Consider the following 23,156-nt stretch of genomic DNA (forward strand, 5'->3'; position numbering starts at 1 on the left):
GGTACGGGGTGATTTATCGTTTGAAATAAATTTGACATTTGTTTTCTGTAGATTGGACAATATAGACATGAGAACAATGGATACTATGAACTGGTTGATAACACCAATACCATTTTAATAACCTTCTGATATGTGATTATCATTTTGAATGTTATTGTTATTGTTTTGTCTGGGTATATATCATGTGTAGCGTATGTACTGTAGCGTATACTGAATATATTAATTGATATCAACATGGTATTTCAATTTGCAAAATATTGTTTTTTTAATTTAAAATAAATGCATGTCTAGACTAGAGCTGTTACAAGTCACTTTTGTATTGGGTGAATCGAACCATATCCATTCTGACCAATTCGTGACCGATAGAATCGAATATTTATGAATATGCAGTCATGTTTATCTACATACCCTGTATCTAAAAATATCCCTAAAAACATATAATATGCCTAGATTTCTTCAAAGACAATACTTTTATCATATTTAATTTGACAGTAATCATGGTTATGTGGTCACTGGTCATTGTCATTTGAGCAGATACTAGTACCTGGATAAGGGAAGTATATAAATGTATAATATGTTAATAATTAACAAACCATGTCAAATAATTTGTGTTGCTTTTGTTTCATTGAATATAACAAATAATCCATCAACTGCTGACTTGTTATTGTATTTGTGAATAAATATTCATAAAATCGTTACACTATATTCGTGATACAAATCGTATTCGCCTCATAGTGTATTCATTGCAGCCCTAGTCTAGACTAGTAATAGATTATGCCATTGAATTGAATATGTAAAATATCATTTCATAGATTGTGTATGATGTTGCCTGAAAGCTTTATTAGTATTACCAACTTATATGGATTGTAAACTTAATGCATGGTCCAAAATTATAATGTCTGCTAGTCTGAGACTAGTTAAATTCTGACAGGAAGGACCAGTGACATTTCCTTGTGGACTGCCTCACCCTTGGGCATGTTAGGTAGATGACAACTCCACAGCAGATCAGGACCAGTGAAAATAAAAATTAGTTTGTAGCTGTTTAGTGACATGTTATGAACTTGCACATGTTGGGTTCGGTTTGGGAGATGGCACATTACATGGAGCCTGAGTGAAAACAGTGCATGTTAAGTCACGTTGCTGTCACTGAGAATCAGCAGTCTCAGCAGGCTGTCAAGAGTCAAGGTCGGGCAAACCAGTTATGGCCGTGGTTGACAGCACAACCCATGATCCAGCCCGGTCACATGTTGTACATAGTTAACTACTAGATCCTCATTTTACGAGTTTCTTACGACCATCGTGCAGTTCTAGTCTCCTATCTGTTAATTTGTTGTAAACAGCCACAGTCAGCAATATTCCAGGTCTGTAAATAATCAAATCAGGCCAGACAAACCAGTGAAGTATATTATGAACAATAACTCAAACACCAAGTGTTTGATTTTGCCATTGAACCCATATATTTTCAGCTTATCTTCAAATAGTTTGGTAGAACAGGTCCTCAATACTCAATGTTTGTAAGAGCCTGTGAACAAACCAGACTCTTACAGTGTTCTTCATATTTTGATACCTCCACTGATCAATATTCATTGCAATACTTTTTTCTTCGATGTGAGAATGACACACTTCTTCTATATCGTGCATATTCCATCCATTGTTTCAGTTTCATCAGCCAGGAATGCAAGTATTCTACCACTGATCAATCAACATCACACTGCAAATTTGTGAACACAAATAATCTTACTGCAATCCAAGATGGCTGACCTGGCTCCCATGTTGGAGAATGGCCTTGCCAATTCAGATGATGAGGAGACCAAGGATAGGAGGTTAGAGCTGGTGTTCAAAAACATCAACTATCAAGTTGGAGACAAGCACATCCTCCAAGATGTCAGTGGCATCGCTCAGGCTGGACAGCTATTGGCTGTGATGGGGCCCAGTGGTAAGATAGACTCCATGAATGCATGTGTTTCTATACCTGTGTACTAATCACATAAGAATACCATCAGTATGAATGTATGGTTATGTCATGTAAACATGGTAAGTGTTGTTCATTCTACACATGTGGACGGTCATGCTGGTATTGTTTTTAGTGGCAAGCAGGCTGACATCTTCCTGAGGCATGGGAGTTAACTGACTTAAACATGTTAAAAGCTCAATTTCAACCCTTGCTGAACTAGGCTGGATTTTAGACTTGGTCGTAGTGCCACCCAAGTTATGTTTGATAATCAGGATCTATAGTGTAATAAAATGGGTCTTACTTTGTGAAGTGCATCAGATCATGTAAACACCCAAATTAAAAACATGAAGAGATTTGAAAAAAGTCTGTTGACGCTAAGTTGACTGTATACAGCTTTTGTCACATGTTGCAAATCCTGCAATTGACCGAAATCTGTACTGCAGTTTCCAACCGGATGTTGATCTCATTATGAGATTTTGATTGGAAAATGCATAGACTCTTCAGTCCAGCCAAAATATAACTCCATAATTCCAGCCTTTTCAGGCAAGGGTGGAAACTAGACTTTTGTAGTGAGTTAACTCCCTTGCCTGAGGAAGGTGGCAGGCTGACTTTCACATGTAGAGTGTAGAACATGTAGAAGTCAGTCATTCATCCTCATCTTGCCCTTCCTTGATGGCCCAGTGCATTATGCCTCCTTTCTTGTATGAAAACAGGGATTTTTCTAGACCGATATTCGGCCCCAAGTCTGAAGCAAATGGCTGTAAACATTACCAAACATTACCTAATTTATGCTGTTATAGATACAATTAATGTTACGGTTTTGTAGAGGTGACAATAACTTCTCTGATAACTGGATCAACATAGAGGGAAAGCCTTTGATACTTAGTTTAACATTATTGTTTTGAATGCAATATTAAAATTCAAGTTTAAAATACCACTGAATTTGGGGAAAAAGCACCAAACTGTGAACAAAATGATGCATCCCCATTTACCTGCCACTTTGTTTGGATTCCTAGATAAATCCTTGGATAAATTTCTGGACCCTATCACTATCATTTTTCTTTCTATCAAAGATTTACCTGAGTTTCATTGTTGATAAATATTTTGTTAAGTTTGTCTATTTTGTTACAACTGTTTGTTTAAGGCAGTGGAAAGACATCATTGTTGAATGCCCTTGCTGGACGAAATAGCCTTCACTCAGGGGATATAACTCTCAACAAGCATCCCCTGGATAAGCAGCTGAAGAGGAAGGTGTGCTATGTTCTCCAGGAGGACATCTTCTTTGCTGGACTCACTCTCAGAGAAACCTTGATGGTGAGGATGGGATGCTGCAGTTCATGATTTAAACAAAGCAGGCATCTTGTACTAATAGTTTATATGAAAAGTGCCGGCTGCATCACTAAAGTGACGCAAGTAACAAATTCTGTTTGACGTATATATAACCGGCTATAGTGAATGATTTTCACCCCAAATACCTAAACTCTTACAGAGTTCCACATAGTTTTTCACATTTATGAGTATTCATGACTCATTCTATGGCGTCCATGCTGCTGTGGTCTATTTCACTTGTTATTTCATTTTAGTTGTTCAGTTTTAGTTTTATTTAAACCTTCAAATGCATGACATTATTGGAAATCTTACCACAATAATGAGGAGGAGACAGTGTCTATGTGCTGGTTCATCTCAAGCATTATGCAGCCTGATGTAGTGTGCTGCTCAATCAACTTCTGTATGTAACAGGGATGTGAGCAGGTTTTGCCCAATAGAGAGGAAAACTCTACGGGAGTCTGGGGACTAATTACGTGCCCAAAGATAGGAATGAAAACAATTACCGGTAATGTTTAACGAAGATCAGAAGGGTTTCATGTCTGGGCAATACATTGGGGAAATAACAAGACAGATATATGATCTAATGCAGTATACTGAATATTATCAAGTTCCAGGCCTACTCAACCAATCATTTTATTTTTAATACATATAGGCCACAACCCTTTGTGTACAAAAGTTGAGTACAGACAAGTTTCAAACATTCAGTTTCGCATTTCTTACTTGATTTGCATAATACAGATATTTTGCTAGATTTGTAATAATATATGTATCTGGTGATGGCAGAAGCATATCAAATTTATGAACATTGGTATGACAATAGAACTTTGCTTTCAGATACAATTGCCATAACTTGACATACGATGGACAAATAAGCAGGAAGTGGTACTCGGTTTCAACACGGTCTAATTTACAAAGTTTGCATTTTCTTAAATTTCTTGGGATTTGATTATGACGTCCATTCTCAATTTCCAAAGTATGACAACTTAGTCTGAATCTTGTGAGGGTTGTTTTCGCTATGCCAGATCTGCTGAAAATTGTCTTTCAAACGTTGTTGAAGCATATTATGAAAAACCCTTCGGTTTCCATGCATTTGGAACCTCCATACATCTCCGAACCCAAGTTTACAAAGACAATTCCTTAATTTAGTTACTCAGTTGACAAGACCATGTTCATCATACAGGTACAACATATTGTAGCACTTTCTTGGTAAACGGAAGTCTGGCATCTTAAGTATGTTCAGCCAATATTTCACACATCTGGTCAAAGCATATACACGAACAGGGTATCTGCCATACTCGCCCAATACAGCATTGTTTTCAACCCTTTTCCCTTTGAAAAACCACTTTTCGAAATGTGACAAACAACCACCATTTTTAAATGCAACAACTTTGGCTTTGGACATATTAACTGACATTTTTCGAGTGTTACAAATATTCTCCAAGACGCTTAATTTCTTCTGGAGGTTAGAAACACTATCACCAACAAGTATCAGATCATCTGCAATTAGAAGTAACAGGATGTGGATAATGTCTGGATGGATCTGTACACCAAACGGACACTCCTCTTCCATGTCAAGAACTATTTCATTTATAAAAAAATGGAACAAGAACGGGCTAAGTACACAGCCTTGCCTGACACCCAAAGGGCAGTCGAAATGCCTCGGACATATGATTGTTAGACCTTACACTTGCCTTAATGTCCTTGTAGATTGACCGCAATATTCTACCCATTTTTGTACTTAATCCCCGTTTATGAAGCAAACTCCAAAGAAGGTGACGGTGTATGGAATCGAACGCCTTAGAGAAGTCAAAAAAAGCCACGTAAAACTTACCCCCTTTACGTGAAAGGAATTGTTGTACAAGAGCATTAAGGACAGTTATCTACAGTGGAATAGACCTTCCGAAAGCCTGACTGACATTCAGAAATAACACAAAGTGTGTCTGCCCAGAAAACTAATTTCTTGCATAAAATGAATAAAGTATGCAATAAACACACATGATGAAGTGAATACTTTGCTAAGGACACTCGGAAGGCTTATGGCTCGATAGTTATCTGGAACGATTGCATCATCTTTTTTATGTAATGGAATGATAATTCCTAATGACCAATTCTCAGGAAAAACACCATATTCGTACATACTATTAAATATAATCTCCAAGTAAGAAGAAATAACATCTGATGAGTGTTTTAGATATTCGCTTGTGATATGGTCAACTCCAGCTAATTTATTGTTCTTTAAGGCTCGAATACTGTCTGTGATTTCTAATGGTTATAGGGCAGTCAAAAATGTCTTCTGTCAAGTCATGAGATTCACAAAGGTACAGACTTTTATCGTCACTGTCAAGAGGATCAATATTTGTGTATAATCTTGAGAAATATTCAGCCCGCTCTCCCTCAGAGATAGGATTGTGATGACGTAGACGCCCGGACACACGTTTGACAATGTCCCAAAAATGTTTGGAGTCACCAGTTGAGTTTATCAGTTCTACTCTATTACACTGTCGATACTGGTCCCCCTTTGTCCTACACAAGGCCCTGTACTCATTGCGTACCTTGTTGTACTTGGCTAGATGTCCAGTGCTCTGAGTAACCCGAAAAGTGTTTAGTGCATGACAGCGTTCGTGTTTTTTAATACGACATTCATTGTCATACCATGGGGAATCACTATGCCTTTTACGTCTATGCTCCCTTTTGAACACACAAGCAGCAGACAGAATAGCATCTGTCAGTAGAGTCACTGCAGTAGATGCATCTGAGAGCATACCAGTGATACATGGTGATGATATATTTATCATGAATGTCTCACGAAGTTTATTAGTCCATATGTACTTATAGTATACCTGACTATCCTCAGGTTCGAATGCATCTCCCTTATGACGAATGCTCACACGGATTGGTAAATGGTCACTTTCTGAGCGGGACATAATGTCAAAGTCTGCGATATGTTGAAATATATTCGTTGATGCCAACGCATAGTCTATGACGCTGCATCCCAAATGAAAGTGAAGTCTCTGGAGTCTGCCCCAACCCTTCCATTGATAATATGGATGTCCAGAAGTGAGCACATTTCCAGGAGAGATCTACTGAACGTATTCTCCTTCTGGTCGCTAGATATTCGTGGCATGTCGAACTTGGTTAACAGGTTGGTATAATGTTCATCCCCCTCCACATAGTGAATGATATCATCTCCAACCTAGTCTTGTTCTGTGCCAGTTCTGCTGTTTAAATCCCCGAACAATAAAATGGAAACATCTGGATACTTTTCCAATATACTAAGTAATAAGTTCAAAAGTAAGTGTGACTGACTTTGTCATGTCTTTGTCATGATGAGCCTTCTGGCTGAAAATAACTAAAAACACATAAGACATTTAAGTCACAACTTATATGTCCTTGTCAAACAACACGGTTACTGCATTATCCCCAACCTTAACATCAAGAATGTACTTCGCTAATTGAGCTTTAACTAAAACTAGGCCTACTACTGTTGATCGGATTTCAAAAAGCATTCCATACTGTCGATTTGAATTTCATAAACGTAACTTTGACTTACTTTGGTTTTGGAGAATCAATCAAACAATGGATACATACTTTCTACAATGGAATACAATCACAAGTTCTTGTCAATGGTTTTGGTTCCTCATTCTTTGACAAACGAAGAGGATGTCGTCAAGGAGATCCCTTATTACTTTATATATTCATCCTATGCGTAAAAATACTAGTAATACTAAAGAAATAACCAGGATATAAAGGGGATACAAACTGGTGACATCTCCTGGCACTAACAACCTGCTCACTTGATGGTTCTGAATGATGCCTCTATGCTGTTTTGCATGAATTGACATTCTTTTTAAGCTTTTCATGTTTAAAGTAAACACAGATAAGACAAAATTAATGTGAATAGAGTCAAAGAAAAGATAAAAAATGAAACTCTGCCTGAAATGGAATTTAGGCTGGACAGAGGAACGTTTCGAATTATTGGGCATAACATTCTGTCTGGGTCTGGATGACACGGTGGCTCTAACTTCGAAAACAGGTTCAAGTAACGTGAAACGCTAATGTCAATATGATCAATAAGACACCGAACACCGTTTGGTAGGAATACTTTACTTAAATTACTAGTTCTGACAGAACTTTACCACCTAATCTTATCTTATCCATATCCACCACAAACAAAAATTGATAAAATTCAAACAAAACATTTCAAATTCTTGTGGGGAAATAAACCGGACAAAATAGAGAGATCACAAATAATATGTGTAACTAAAGATGGTGGGATTAAATGCCCTAAGATTAAAGAAGCCATACAACCTCAAAACATTTCGATGATAACATGAGCCTTTACGACCCATTCTAAATTGTGTTTTATATTTTTTTTAAATACCCCTATAATAAACTGTCAAAATGTGTACGAGACCAATAGCTGGAAGCATAGGCCATAAATATTATCAAGAGTAAACAATAAGTTCTCTGAGATGAGATGAAATGGAGTTTAATGTCGCGTCCAAGATTATTGCGCTTTTAAATCGACGTGCATGCTCTTGTGTCTGTCTGCTTGTACTTGTCCGGACTAATGCTGGTCTTATAGTGCCAGCCCACTGAGATACCATGCCACAGTTTAACATGAATACCCCACTCAGACACAGTATACGGAATCTGAGCCGACCAGTCCTTGTTTTATCCCCTTAATGCCGAGCGTCAGGCATGGTAACAACAAATACCATCTTTTGGTATGACGCGGCCAGGGATTGAACCCCCACCTTCTGCTCTCCGAGAGCATGCTCTACCTCTAGACCACTGAGGCGGTCGTAAGTTCTATGAAGATTACTCTTGTCTTGGTGAGCTTATGTGGACCGTCTAGAAAATAATGATATTCCTGCCGCTGACATTCTGTCACAAAATGTCTGGTTAAATGATAATATACACGTGGGGAAGGGAACAATTGTCTGCCAACATCATGTATATTAATTAGTTAATTGATGAAAGGCACCTTTTCTCCCAATTGTACAATTCATGGAGAAATGCAACATTACAATTAATTATCTTGTATTAACTATCTGAGATTGATCTAATCTATTAAGCAATACTGTCGGCATTCAGAAGCTGAAGAAACTTAGTTACCCAATTTTACCATTTGCTTTATTTCACTTGTTAAAAACCAGGAAAGGTCCTCAATATTTCTATAAAACACTTTTGGATAAACAAATGACCAAGAATCAACACTTTCAAAAATGGGAAATCTCCGAAGCAGATCGTAAACATAACAATCTGTTTTCATTTAGGTTACAAAGTCATGTACCTTCCAGTGATTTCAATATCAAATATTACATCATATTGTACCTACAACTTCACTACTTTATAAAATGGGATATGTGGACAGTGACCATGGTGACTTGTGTAGCTCTTGCTCAAAGGATAAAGAAACTATTTCACACTTATTTTGGGAATGTCAAAAGGTATGCGCCATTCAGTCCAATATTTTGTTTTTTATATTTAAAAAAAGTAGAGGTGGCCAACCCCAGAACCACCCTCTGGAATACCCCACTGCTGTTACGATGGTGATTTCTGATCAGGTCCTCATAATCCAGCGCTCGTTGAAAGATGCAATTAGGTTAGGATGTATCTTCAAGACTCAGTTCTGATCAGGATGTGTGTCAACCTACCAAACTGTTTGTCTGATTAAAATTTATTTGAGCTGAGGTGCTCCAATTCACTGTACAGGGCTACGTCCCTTTGACATGCAAGAATCATGGTTCGCCCTGATTGTTTCTCGGTTTGTCAGCACTATACCTGTGCTAATGGATTTCACCAGTGTGGTAAATGTCTGAGACCTGCATCACCTCAGGCTTTTCTCCCACATCAAGCTGAGATACCATAATATGAGTTGTCGCTGTTCAAAGTTGTGTTAAAACCAAACTCACTCAATCTGGCATCTGTAGGCAATTGAACAAAAAAGACAAAACAACATGTGGTGTGAAAACAACATTCATTTAATAGTTTTTGGCTTATTTGGACTTTTTTTTGTGTACAAGCTGCTTTATCAAATTTTTAGCCAAAAATTCAATGTAGGCGGTTGAACAAAAATATATTTTAGAAATTGTTATACATATTTTTCCACTATACATATTATTCAGTGGCGATAAGATCTTATGTATTTTTCATTTTACCTAATTGTAAAACAAAGCTGGTCAAACAAACTTTTCAAAAGTCTTTTTTTTTTCTAGTGTCAGTGTTTTTTTGTCGACCAGTCTTGTAAACCAGCTAAAAAGGATATGAGGCCTTATGATTAAAATCAACATTTGTATCAGAAAAACATTTTTTGTTGCTGGTTGTAATAAACAGTCAGGTGTGATTACTTAAATGGGCCTTGCAATGAATGTTCCTCTTTAGTTTGTTTTTCATATAACAAAACAAATATACATGTTAAATGACAAATTAGAATAAAAAAGAAACATATAGTCATGATATTGCCAGTATGTATACTGTAAAATATGAGAGAAATGTAATTGTTTGTTGTAAACAATTGAAAAGTTTATTCTGTAAATCATCTGCCAACATTATCCTGGGGTATTTTTACACTGAAGGCCTTGGTTTCGATTCCCTACATATGTGTTTATGAAATGTGAAGTTTCTTTTTTTATACAAATTAATATATTGTTTAATATTCTCCAGAATAAAAATCATAGACACGGAACAAGATACAAATGTGTTTTCACCTTTTTTTCCTACTTTTTAGATTAAAGTGAAAGTTAAATATAGAAATTATAAGAAAAAACACTAAAATAGATCAACAAAAGATCAATAGATCACATGAAACAAAATCATGTGAGTCTTCTTTTAACAAATGTGAATTAAAAGCTTCTCTTCCAATGAAATAAATAAATAAATAATCATTTCACAAAACCCTTCTAGCATACTTGCAATAGTGCACTGATTATATTCTATGAAGCAATGTAGCGGTAGTATATGTTGGCAGCTAGGGCTGGGAGAGTCAAAATTTACTACCCGGGCACCCGACCCCCTATTACCCGACCCTACCCGGGTACCCAACGTAGGTCTCTAGAGTTGGAATGTCAGATTGGGATTAGTTTGACCATAGCCCTGGAAAAATATAAATTATACAGATATAAATTAAAATATCTGGTCATGTATACACTGAAGTTGACGTAAGTTTTATCTCTATTCAAACATTAAAAAGTCAGAAGGAATGTCATCTTCCCGAGGCAAGAGAGTTAACGGACTTTAAAAGTCCAGTTTCCACCCTTGCCAAACTAGGCTGGTATTACTTGGCTCGAGCGTAGCGCCACCAGTGTCTATTACCAGTTATGTCAATTCTACGCCTCGCCTATGGACCAGTCAGATTCCACCTCTCGTATCGCTTGCGTTTGCTTCACACAAAATGGTGGCGCCGATCTGATCAATAATCAAGATCTATATTGTGATAAAACGGGTCTTACATCGTGAAATGCATCAGATCAAGTGATATCCTTGATTAAAAACATGAAAAGATTTAGAAAATATCTGCTGACAACGAGTTGGCAGTGCTCATGTTTTGCAAATCCTGCAATCGACCGAAATCTGCACGACAGTTTACGAACAGGATTTTGATTTCAGTGCGCAATTTTGATTGGAGTATGCATAGACTCATTAGTCCAGGCAAAATGTAACTCCATAATACCAGCCTAGTTCGGCAAGGGTGGAAACTGGACTTTTATAGTCAGTTAACTCTCTTGCCTTGGGAAGATGAAGGAATGTGTGAATGTCAGAAAAAAATGCGAACATTAGTGACTTGTAGGGTAACAATGGAGTTATAGATAATTTTAGTGCTAACCTATGTATTCCATGTGGGCTACCAACATGATACACCTACACAATCAGGCTTACCACCCTCTCCTCTGCACATACAGGGTTACTGGTTACAAAAAATAACTACCTGCTGAAACAATGGACATGACACACCCTCGTGGCATAATGGCCGATATGTTCTTGTCACCCGAGGCATCGTCTGATTCCTTTGCAGAATAGGCCCCCAATGCCCCATTTTTGTTTGAGGACACTACTGTGGATTGTGTGGCAACAATATGCGATCTGACTGATTGTGTGTCGTAACACAACAGCATGGATCATCACTATTAACCACAGGCAGCCTGGCCTAGTTTGATTATTTACAGGCTACTGTGGTATCACTGGAATATTCAGACTGGATTTAAACACCATTCACGGTAATAATGTTTCAGTTTACAACCCTGATGCGACTGCCAGACTACATGCCACATGAGGACAAGATGGAGAGGATGGATGACATCATCGATGTGCTGGATCTACGCGGTTGTCTGGACACAAGTGAGTATCTCAGCTCTATGAAACTCATGTCATGTGAAATGACACTGATGGTACTTCAGATCCCATTCGCTGTGCATGAAAGAGTCCTCCTGTGTTTCTCAATGTGGGGATCATGCATCAAGAAGTAAATGGGATATTTTTTAGACCTTAGAAAATTAAAAACATCTATTCTCTTTTTGTGTAATAATTTAGGCCTCTACACTTGACAGTACATATAGTGACGTCATCCATTGAGCACAGAGTATGTATTTGGAGATAGGTGGCTTGCATAAAGAATATAACTAGTACATTCATGTCAAACGACAGAGCATACATTCTGGCACACATTCCACACATATACATGCACAATAAGAATTTACACACAAACCTGCAACCACACTGACATATTGCTCACAAACAAAATCCTATCGAAAAGCATAGATTAATTTTGTCATCTGGCTCAGGGCTATCCATCCTTAAAAATAACAAAGCTGGATTTAAGTCTGGCCATTTCTGACAGTTTATCAAAATTAAACCAAAACACAATAATATTGGCAAAAAAAAAGAGAATTAAATCATTAAAATTCAGAAAATTGAGATGTTTGACTTTAGATACTAACTACCTAAGTCTTGTTGCGAGCTGTTAACTTCCCAGATGTGTCAGGCATGCCGAATCAGTGCAAGTACTGTACATAGATTTTGACCATTTCATGACTAAAAAGACATATCTACTTGTTCATAACGGAACTAACAATCAAGGTGGGATGTAGGGAAAGTAAAGTACTCAGTCCTGAAGAGCTATGATCTCATGATAAGAGTAAATAATTATGTCACATTAATCAATGTCATCAATCACATATTGTACAAGTGTCACACTTCCTGTACATTTGTGTGAAGACACTGGAATAGGCAATACACCATTACATAGGGTACATCACTGTCTTATAGGCTATATGTATATGTATGTAGTCAATGGAAAAGTACATAAATTTATACTCCCTTCACCAGCCAGACAAAAAATCCCAGAGTTGGGAAGTACTGTCATGCACCTGTTGTGACTGGTATTTGAGATTAATAATGTTCTTACAACTTAGTATAATAGTGTTCTCCCAACTTGATAGTGTTCCCACAACTTGATATGATAATGTTCTCCCTTGGTAATTTCTGAACTATGACGGGAGTAAACTACTGAAATCTGGAAGTGGCTGCAACAGTCCCAGTATGGTCTAGGGGAAGTAACTCTATCACAGTATCTTGAGCATCTATGGCTTCCGTCCAACAGTTGTACCTTGGTGTTGGCTGTCAATGTCCAGTGAAGCTGTGAAGTTGTAAAGCTGTAAAGTTAATTTGTGAGTGAAGGAAATCAGACATGGACAGTCTGAACATTTACTGTATTTCACAGAGATATCACATCCATTTAGCCCATGTATTCACCGTCAATTACACTTCTATGAGTGTACCCTGTTTGAAGACGATCCATTTTGTGAATAGTAACATTTTTTAAAGTTACTGTACAGATATCATTTGGCGACAGAGGATTATTTACATCTGGCGTGCTCGGTGTGACTGTTCTTAACCACACCCTAAGTCGTAGATCGCCTTCTTTACCTGGATGTGCATCATATGTTATTCCCTTCCAAACTTTGATCTCGTTGGACACATCAATTGAGGCTTGAATGTCCAAAAGAAATTGGTATGTTTCTGCAGTCCCTCCATCCTTATTCACTTCAAACACTTCATATTGAGTTTGAGTTGCGTCAAGTTTTCTTTTGTCAATGTATGTACATATAAGTGGTGTTCCCAGACACCTGCCATACCTTGCTCTAAGGACTTCTAAGTAGTTTTCAGTTGCACCTGCCTTCGTCATTGCCACAAACAATAATGTTTACGTCAAAACTTTCCCCAGTAAGGCTTATTGTTGCTGGACGTGTTGAGAGAATGTTCCAGAGTGCAGCTGACCTATATATCACCCTTTTTGCACACGGTGGGAAGGGCAGCCAATAGAAATGTACCACATTGCAGAGGTATGAAATGTGGCATCTTTTGATTGGCTGTTGCAAATATGATGTGATCCCGGATATCAGAGGTCTTGTGGGAAGAGGAAGTTGACAATAACGAAAAATTACATCAGCGCTGCAAGTTTGAGCTTGATAACTGGGACTGGGAGTGTATGATTCTGTACCACAATGTACAAATGTACCTTGCTTGACAATGGTATAAGGATCTATACCGATACGTTGCCTTTACAGTATAAAAGAAGTTGTTATCCATAAATTGTGTCTACTCTGTCATCCGTCAACCTCTAAGTAATGCCTATCAAACAATTGATAATGTACCAGGTTTTTTTTTTTAGAAAGTTTTGGTTTCAGCTTGTTCAGCAGTCAGTTGTTTTCTGTGTTGGAAAATATTTTGCATATGACGCAAATGTAAAAGATGACACAATGGTGGTTCAAGAAATTCTTTTCTGGCATATTGATTGACTGTATCAAGTACAAAATCTGTCAGACACATTAAATGTAGTCACCTTTCAAACACACATTTGTCCCTTTTCTGTTTATTGTACACATGTGTCTCAGTGTTAATTACAATCGTATGATGGGATGAGAGAGGTCAGAATGTAGTTGTTGGTCTATCACGTACTTCAGTAAAAGTCGTGAGAAATACTCCTCCAACCTGCTGTGTTATTATGCGTCAGTTTATTACAGGTCATTATTAGGGTAAGTTCTGCACACACAATGCTGACTCATAGTTTCTTGGAAGAGCATGTTTCATGTCATCTGAATTTTTCCAGGAAAATGCAATCAGTCGGTGATGGTATGTGAAAGGAACCTGACACTGACAGATTTTGTACTTTCGTTTTAGAATGAGGTGACATGCTTGAACAAATAGTTGTTTGTCATAGAGTGGGCCAGAGAATCAGGGTAGGGTCACACGAACACCTGACAGGAGCAGGGGGTAGGGTCACATGAACACCTGACAGGAGCAGGGGGTAGGGTCACACGAACACCTGACAGGAGCAGGGGGTAGGGTCACACGAACACCTGACATCTAGGTACACTGTGGTCATTATCAAGATATGAAGGAAAATATATACTTAAAATGAAGCTAAATGAACAGTTTGGGCTCGTGGACTCTGAAATTTCCATGGACAACATAAGTATAGTCTGTATATTGAAAGGTAAATGCTGCAAAGATTCAGTAAGCATGTACAATTGCACAAACATTGATTATGAATAGAACAATGTTATTACAAGAAAGAGGACAGTCCCATCTAGGTCATGATGGAACATGGATCAGTGAAATTCAACAGCCTGGGTAGCACATAGATTTTTTCCAACATCTTAGGGACTATAATCTCAAGTTAACACTGCATAAGTGTAATGTCTTCCAAAGGGAAGTCTGCTATGTAGGGCATATAGTTTCAGAAAAGTCAAAATAAAAAACAGTAAGGCAATGTTTAGGCTTGCTGGTTGCTATTGACATTTTGTTGCTAGTTGAACACAAAATGTCTTGGAATAAACTTCTACTTAATCCCCAATGAAAGAGAAAACGGACAAGTAAGACTCGGAATGGGAATGGGGCCCAGAGCGGGAACAGTCTTTTTGTGAGTTAAGTACTAGACTACTTTCACCACCTGTTCTTGGTTTCTGTGATTCTTCTCTTCCTTTTGAATTACATGTACAAGTTACCTGGAAGGGTTGAAGAGCACGTTTGACTAAACAAGGTGGAGAGAAGTGTGTGATCAGTTAGTTATGCAAGTCACAGGCTTACAGAATCAGTGCAATGATATGCTACACACAAGCTAGAGTTCTTTTGATTGAAGTGGGCAGTCACTGAAAAATGTCATGACTATCTGTGGAAACAAATTTAAAGTTCTGACTGAGAATGAACCCATCACATAAACTCTTATGAGTGCAAAACTGGATACAACTTGTGTAGCTCGTCCTTTCACACAAGCAATTTAGTGTTATTTTGTGACTTATTGAAACTCAGAGTTTGCTATTTGTGTGAATAGCTATTAATCTCCATGGAAATCATACACATTTGTTTTGTATGTATGTAGTAATTTGCAAGTAAAATACAATGAATACTGACTTTTTCAAGTTTGTTGGGTTTTAATACCCATCTTGTTTAAATAATATTTTGACGCTTTGAACTGCTTTCTTGTGCTCAAATTACACCCAAAAATGATATCATATGTTTGTATGCATTGTTCAAAAGTTTGAAAGTGATGTTGATTATAGAATTTATTAGAAATTCAATATGTGTACCATGATACAATACTTCACCTAGGGAACATCAAAATTCATTTAGTAGACAGACAAAAATGACAAAAATGTAAGTTAAAAATTGAATCATTCAGGTGCATGGGGACCCTATCATTCTTCTTGATTATTATCATGGTATTTGTTTATAGCGTTGATTAGATTGTGATAAAGGAAGGAAGTTGACATCAAGTTCAAAAGTGTATAGGAATTGCTCCAGCCTTAGATAGTTTCCTTCAGGGTTAATAAAGTCCCGTACTTGGCCGATGCCTCTACGTGGCTAAACCTCAAAAAGATATTCTCATTACCGGTACCAATGTTGACGTCTTTGTTGTAAACATGGTGGAAGATAAGTTCTTTTAATGATCAAGTTCCCCTTTCATATCAGTCATTTGCTTTCTGGCCTTGGGATTGTTAACATGCTGATAATTAAAAGTATCCCTAGATTGGTGTAAAGAAAGATTAAAATCCCCTGCTAAAACATGTGTATTTTACCAAACATTTTTATTTTATTGATGATCATTGCATAAAATTCTTGTTCATATTTGTTTTGGGCCATACAAATTAACAAGAGAGATTTTTTTTTCAGAAGCTGTTATGCCCAAGATCTGAGATTGACATTATCATCTGTGAAACTATTATGTGTCTTATAGTCAATATTATTATCTCCTGCCACGAAGTGGATCTGGGGACATAGGAATGGTGTCGTCAGTCTGTCTGCTTCTCACAGGGGACACATGTTCTCATAAACTATTTAAATTAGAGAAGTGAAATTTTACACAATGATATTACTGGTTATGATCTTAATTTGGTTCGAAACTGGTGTCTTAAGTTCATTTTTTGTAGAGTTCTGTCCCTTTCTCTGTGCTTTTCAACTTAGTGCATACTGTGTGAAATGGAAACAACTGAAGGTACATTAATGAAATTTGCATGCTTATCAAAGAGATACTTGTCAAGACAGTTCGAAAATTGGTGCTGTACATTATATTTTTCCACAAGATTACTTTCCTTGCTACATGTTTTAAGATTTTGAGCATATACAGTTCTGATGTTTGATCCATGCTATTTAACAAAGTGCGTTGTGGCAGAAACTACTTAAGTTAGCTTATCTAAGAGATACTTATCAAGACTCAGTTATTTTTCCAGGGAAGGGGCCTTTTGTGTGTATTTATTTCACACTTTATATTTTTTTCTTATAACATAAAGCTACCCTTGTGCCTATCTATTCATAAGTCTTTATAAGACACTTTTTTATAGTTTATGTTCACTACAAAATTCTAATGTTCCCCACAGCAGGGGATAGTGATAATGCTGTTTTCTTGTCAGAAAAAAGAATGTTGTGTACTTTTTGACTGGCTATTGTTCTGTGGAATAGTACTTCAGATCCCCATTCACTTCAGATAAAGTAGTCATTCTGTTCGGGTTTTTAAAAAAATGTATCTTACAAGAAGTAAATGTAATATATCTCAGACCTCAGAAAATTGAAGACATCTTTTCTTTTATTGTAATCATTTAGGCCTCTACTCTTGACAGTACATATAGTGATGTCATCCATTGAGCACAGAGTACGTATTTGGAGATAGGTGGCTTGCATAAAGAATTATAACCAGTTCTTTCATGTAAAATGTCAGAATACATTCTGGGACACCTTTCACTCACATACATACACAAACATGGAAGAGACCCGTGAAGATCCAGGTTAGAATTGGTCTTCAGCAACCAATGCTAGTAATAAGAAGCAACTAACAGGATTGGGTGGTCAGGCTTGCTGACTTGGTTGATGCATGTCATGGTATACCCCTTGCGTGGGTCGGTGCTCATGATATCACTCACAGGATTGTCTAGTCCAGACTCGATTATTTACAGACTGCTGGAATATTGGTGACCGCAGCGTTAAAGAATAAACAAACATGAAAACATTTGAAGCTAAAAAAACACAACATGGATGACTTCAGTCTTCCGGTTCATTGCTGGCTATCCATCCTTAGATATGACAAAGGTGGATTTAAGTCTGGCCATTCCTGACAGCTTGTAAACATTAAACTATAAATTGCTAAACTATTCACTAGCTGAATGGACAATTTTTTCAAAATCAATTCAAATTCAGAAGAATCAGATGTTTTGCTTTTAGATACTAACTGTAGTCTAGAGCTGTTAACTTCACAATCAATGCAAGGACTTTGCTTAGATTCAGACCATTTCATGAGTGAGTGAGTGAGTGAGTGAGTGATTGAGTGAGTGAGTGAGTGAGTGAATATGGTTTTATGACGCCTTTAGCAGTAGTCCAGCAATATCATGGCAGGGACACCAGACATGGGTTTGATACATTGTACCCATCGAACAAGGCCCATCGGCGTGATGGGCAAAGGCTACCCCGCCGCCCCCATTTCATTACTAAAAAAGACATATCTATATAGTTGTCAATCCTTGGGGAAGTCTGAACATTAGAATAATTATACATTTACCGCCCGCTTTCATCTGTCATCTGTATTCATCTGGAAAGCCTGAATACAAAGTTACAATGGTATGAAACAACACTGTGGCATGAAACAACAAACAGACAACAATAAACGTGACTAAATAATGACATTACATGGGAAAAACTTCATTCATTGCAGTTATTGGTGATGCTCTGGTGCGTGGCTTGTCAGGGGGAGAGAAGAAAAGAGCGAACATTGCCTGTGAACTTATTACAGATCCAGCTATAATCCTTCTAGATGTGAGTATATGGACCCTTCAGTCACCTGACTGGAAGTCAAGCAAACTTATGTCGTTGCACATTTTCGTCGTCTAGTTGTCCATCCACTTGTCGGTCTGGTTGCCTATCCATCGTTAACTTGTATGTTTTCGAAATTTATTCTGGATCTGAAACTTTATTTTTATAATCCTAGCCATGATGTCTATAAAAAGTGTATGGAGAATTCGGATCCAATATTAAATGTCATTTCTTCCCATTGCCAATTTGATACATAGCAACTGTATGGTATGTGGAATAACATAATACAACTTTTGGCATATTTTGATGAAGCTGTGACCATGTCACCTTCGTATACCCCTGTTTTTCTTATAATACTGTTGAAGCTTCAACTGTGTTTAATAATCCCAACTTAGGTGTCTGTAAACACTGCTCACAGATTTCCAAACTGAAATTAAACATGGCAACAAGTTTTCCCCTCAAGGCAGGTGAGCTACTGAGCCTTGTGACTCTAGTTTTGTCTGCAATCAGAACCATAAGATGGCATCATTTTAGTCTTATGCCATACAGTATTGTTACATTGACTGTTGCTGCTAGATGTTTAGTGTTGGCCCATGTTCGGAATGTACACCATGTAGACCATAAGGTGTTGTTACGTTGACTGTTGCTGCTAGATGTTTAGTGTTGGCCCATGTTCGGAATGTACACCATGTAGACCATAAGGTGTTGTTACGTTGACTGTTGCTGCTAGATGTTTAGTGTTGGTCCATGTTCGGAATGTACACCATGTAGACCATGTAGACCATAAGGTGTTGTTACGTTGACTGTTGCTGCTAGATGTTTAGTGTTGCCCCATGTTCGGAATGTACACCATGTAGACCATAAGGTGTTGTTACGTTGACTGTTGCTGCTAGATGTTTAGTGTTGGCCCATGTTCGGAATGTACACCATGTAGACCATAAGGTGTTGTTACATTGACTGTTGCTGCTAGATGTTTAGTGTTGGCCCATGTTCGGAATGTACACCATGTAGACCATAAGGTGTTGTTAGGTGACTGTTGCTGCTAGATGTTTAGTGTTGGCCCATGTTCGGAATGTACACCATGTAGACCATAAGGTGTTGTTACATTGACTGTTGCTGCTAGATGTTTAGTGTTGGTCCATGTTCGGAATGTACACCATGTAGACCATAAGGTGTTGTTACGTTGACTGTTGCTGCTAGATGTTTAGTGTTGGCCCATGTTCGGAATGTACACCATGTAGACCATAAGGTGTTGTTACATTGACTGTTGCTGCTAGATGTTTAGTGTTGGTCCATGTTCGGAATGTACACCATGTAGACCATAAGGTGTTGTTACATTGTCTGTTGCTGCTAGATGTTTAGTGTTGGTCCATGTTCGGAATGTACACCATGTACACCATGTAGACCATAAGGTGTTGTTACGTTGACTGTTGCTGCTAGATGTTTAGTGTTGGTCCATGTTCGGAATGTACACCATGTAGACCATAAGGTGTTGTTACGTTGACTGTTGCTGCTAGATGTTTAGTGTTGGTCCATGTTCAGAATGTACACCATGTAGACCATAAGGTGTTGTTACGTTGACTGTTGCTGCTAGATGTTTAGTGTTGGTCCATGTTCGGAATGTACACCATGTAGACCATAGGGTGTTGTTACGTTGACTGTTGCTGCTAGATGTTTAGTGTTGGCCCATGTTCGGAATGTACACCATGTAGACCATAAGGTGTTGTTACGTTGACTGTTGCTGCTAGATGTTTAGTGTTGGTCCATGTTCAGAATGTACACCATGTAGACCATAAGGTGTTGTTACGTTGACTGTTGCTGCTAGATGTTTAGTGTTGGTCCATGTTCGGAATGTACACCATGTAGACCATAGGGTGTTGTTACGTTGACTGTTGCTGCTAGATGTTTAGTGTTGGCCCATGTTCGGAATGTACACCATGTAGACCATAAGGTGTTGTTACGTTGACTGTTGCTGCTAGATGTTTAGTGTTGGTCCATGTTCGGAATGTACACCATGTAGACCATAAGGTGTTGTTAGGTGACTGTTGCTGCTAGATGTTTAGTGTTGGTCCATGTTCGGAATGTACACCATGTAGACCATAAGGTGTTGTTACATTGACTGTTGCTGCTAGATGTTTAGTGTTGGCCCATGTTCGGAATGTACACCATGTAGACCATAAGGTGTTGTTACGTTGACTGTTGCTGCTAGATGTTTAGTGTTGGTCCATGTTCGGAATGTACACCATGTAGACCATAAGGTGTTGTTAGGTGACTGTTGCTGCTAGATGTTTAGTGTTGGTCCATGTTCGGAATGTACACCATGTAGACCATAAGGTGTTGTTAGGTGACTGTTGCTGCTAGATGTTTAGTGTTGGCCCATGTTCGGAATGTACACCATGTAGACCATAAGGTGTTGTTACGTTGACTGTTGCTGCTAGATGTTTAGTGTTGGTCCATGTTCGGAATGTACACCATGTAGACCATGTAGACCATAAGGTGTTGTTAGGTGACTGTTGCTGCTAGATGTTTAGTGTTGGTCCATGTTCGGAATGTACACCATGTAGACCATAAGGTGTTGTTACGTTGACTGTTGCTGCTAGATGTTTAGTGTTGGTCCATGTTCAGAATGTACACCATGTAGACCATAAGGTGTTGTTACGTTGACTGTTGCTGCTAGATGTTTAGTGTTGGCCCATGTTCGGAATGTACACCATGTAGACCATAAGGTGTTGTTACGTTGACTGTTGCTGCTAGATGTTTAGTGTTGGCCCATGTTCGGAATGTTGACCATGTAAACCATGTAGACCATAAGGTGTTGTTACGTTGACTGTTGCTGCTAGATGTTTAGTGTTGGCCCATGTTCTCAAGATTTGTATCATATGCGCGGATTGCAATTAGCAATAGAATTTTTTTGAATTTTTTTTTGTGGCTGTATCCCACCTGACCACGCATTGAAAATCTTTGACATTGAAATCATTAAATCATTTTTCAGGGTTAGCATGGCTAGTGAATTGTCTTCAGGATGAGTCCTTTGAGTGTAGTGCAATAAATATCCACCTGTAATGCTGTTGTAATAGTTAGGCAAGAGAACACATGTTTAATCCAGTCTCAGTACCTTTGTGAACCTCCACTTGTTTGTGGCAGGAGCCCACCTCGGGGTTGGACTACAGCATCGCCCTGAGCCTGGTGAAGACCTTGAAGCAGTACACAACAGAGCGCAACAAGATGGTCATCACCACTCTGCACCAGCCCTCCAGCCAGATGTTCTACCAGTTTGACAAGCTGCTGCTCATGTCGGAGGGAGAGGTGATTTCATGTTACTGCTTCCTCGATTACCCAGTGTATTGTCCTCTCTCCATGCTATGACCAATACCCAGGGCCCTGTCCCACAAAGTGATCTTAGCGCTACTACTGTCGTAAGTCTGTGTTAAAGTATGGGAGTTATGTTTGTCTTAGCACTAAGATGACTTTGTGGAACAGATCCCTGGACCCATTGATTGCCAGACTGACATCACCATCACCTCTTCCAGTAATATGTGAAACCATAGTTTGTCAAGATCATTGTAATTTCTGTTTTGTATTTCTCCTCTGGTCATTAAAATGTAAATGCCAAAACGTGTGATTATAGATTAACTTTTGATTAATGTAAATTTAAAATTTTTGTTTTTGTTATGTGGGTGTCACAATCAATTGTCTTATGTTTTGTAGCTGGCCTACTTTGGAGACTCTGAAAATGTGCTGACCTTCTTCAAGGACATCAGTATGCCCATGGCAGAGCACTACAACCCAGCAGACTTTATAGGTGAGATGGGGCAGAAGAAGTAACACTTCCATGTCTTACTTATGTTGGTTGGTTTGTTGTTTAACGTCGCACTCAAAAGTAATCCAGTGATATGATGGCGGTCTGTAAATAATGAAGTCTGGACTAGACAATCTAGGGATTGACATCATGAGCTTCGATCCACGCAATTGGGATCGATAATATTCATCAAGTCAGCGAGCCTGACCACCCGATCCCGTTAGTCGCCTCTTACGACTAGCATGGGTTGCTGAAGACCTATTCTACCCCGGATCTTCACGGGTCTCATACTTATGTGAAACTGTTTGTAGGTCCATGTGGAGGGGTAGTACAGTTGGATAATCAATACAATCTTAATGGCTGTGAGAGTGTTTGAAATAGTTGATCCATGAGGAGGATGAATATAGATGGATGATTATCATTACAGTCTTATTGACATGTGAAGATCTGGGTGAGAATAGGTCTACAGCAACCCATTCTTGCAGTAAGAGGCGACTATAATTGTCGTAAGAGGCGACTAACGGGATCAGGGTGGTCAGGCTCGCTGACTTGGTTGATGCATGTCATCAATCCCAAATACATTGATTGATGCTCATGACACCAATCACTGGATTGTCTGGTCCAAACCCGATTATTTACAGACCGCCGTCATATAGCTGGATTATTGCTGAATGAGGCATTAAGCAACAAACAAACAAATACATTCTTATTGGTTAGTCACTATCTCATATAAACCAACGCAAGTCTTGTGGCCAGATTGTACAGGAATCAAGA

General features: G+C 38.3%; 1 protein-coding gene across 2 annotated transcripts in view; it reads left to right on the forward strand.

The window, feature by feature from the left end:
• LOC139462563 (uncharacterized) overlaps window positions 1-23,156 on the forward strand; it is a 57,741-nt gene that overhangs the window by 14,924 nt on the left and 19,661 nt on the right. For both annotated transcript variants that reach the window (XM_071244386.1, XM_071244387.1), the window contains exons 2-7: window positions 1,661-1,936; window positions 3,099-3,268; window positions 11,518-11,623; window positions 18,486-18,586; window positions 21,728-21,889; window positions 22,292-22,385. In XM_071244386.1, the coding sequence (XP_071100487.1) occupies window positions 1,753-1,936; window positions 3,099-3,268; window positions 11,518-11,623; window positions 18,486-18,586; window positions 21,728-21,889; window positions 22,292-22,385 (817 nt within the window). In that variant the 5' untranslated portion in view covers window positions 1,661-1,752. The remainder of the gene's footprint in view (window positions 1-1,660; window positions 1,937-3,098; window positions 3,269-11,517; window positions 11,624-18,485; window positions 18,587-21,727; window positions 21,890-22,291; window positions 22,386-23,156) is intronic.

The sequence above is a fragment of the Haliotis cracherodii genome, unplaced genomic scaffold, assembly GCF_022045235.1.
Source record: "Haliotis cracherodii isolate W230 unplaced genomic scaffold, xgHalCrac1.p SCAF_15, whole genome shotgun sequence".
Classification (NCBI taxonomy): Eukaryota; Metazoa; Mollusca; class Gastropoda; order Lepetellida; family Haliotidae; genus Haliotis; species Haliotis cracherodii.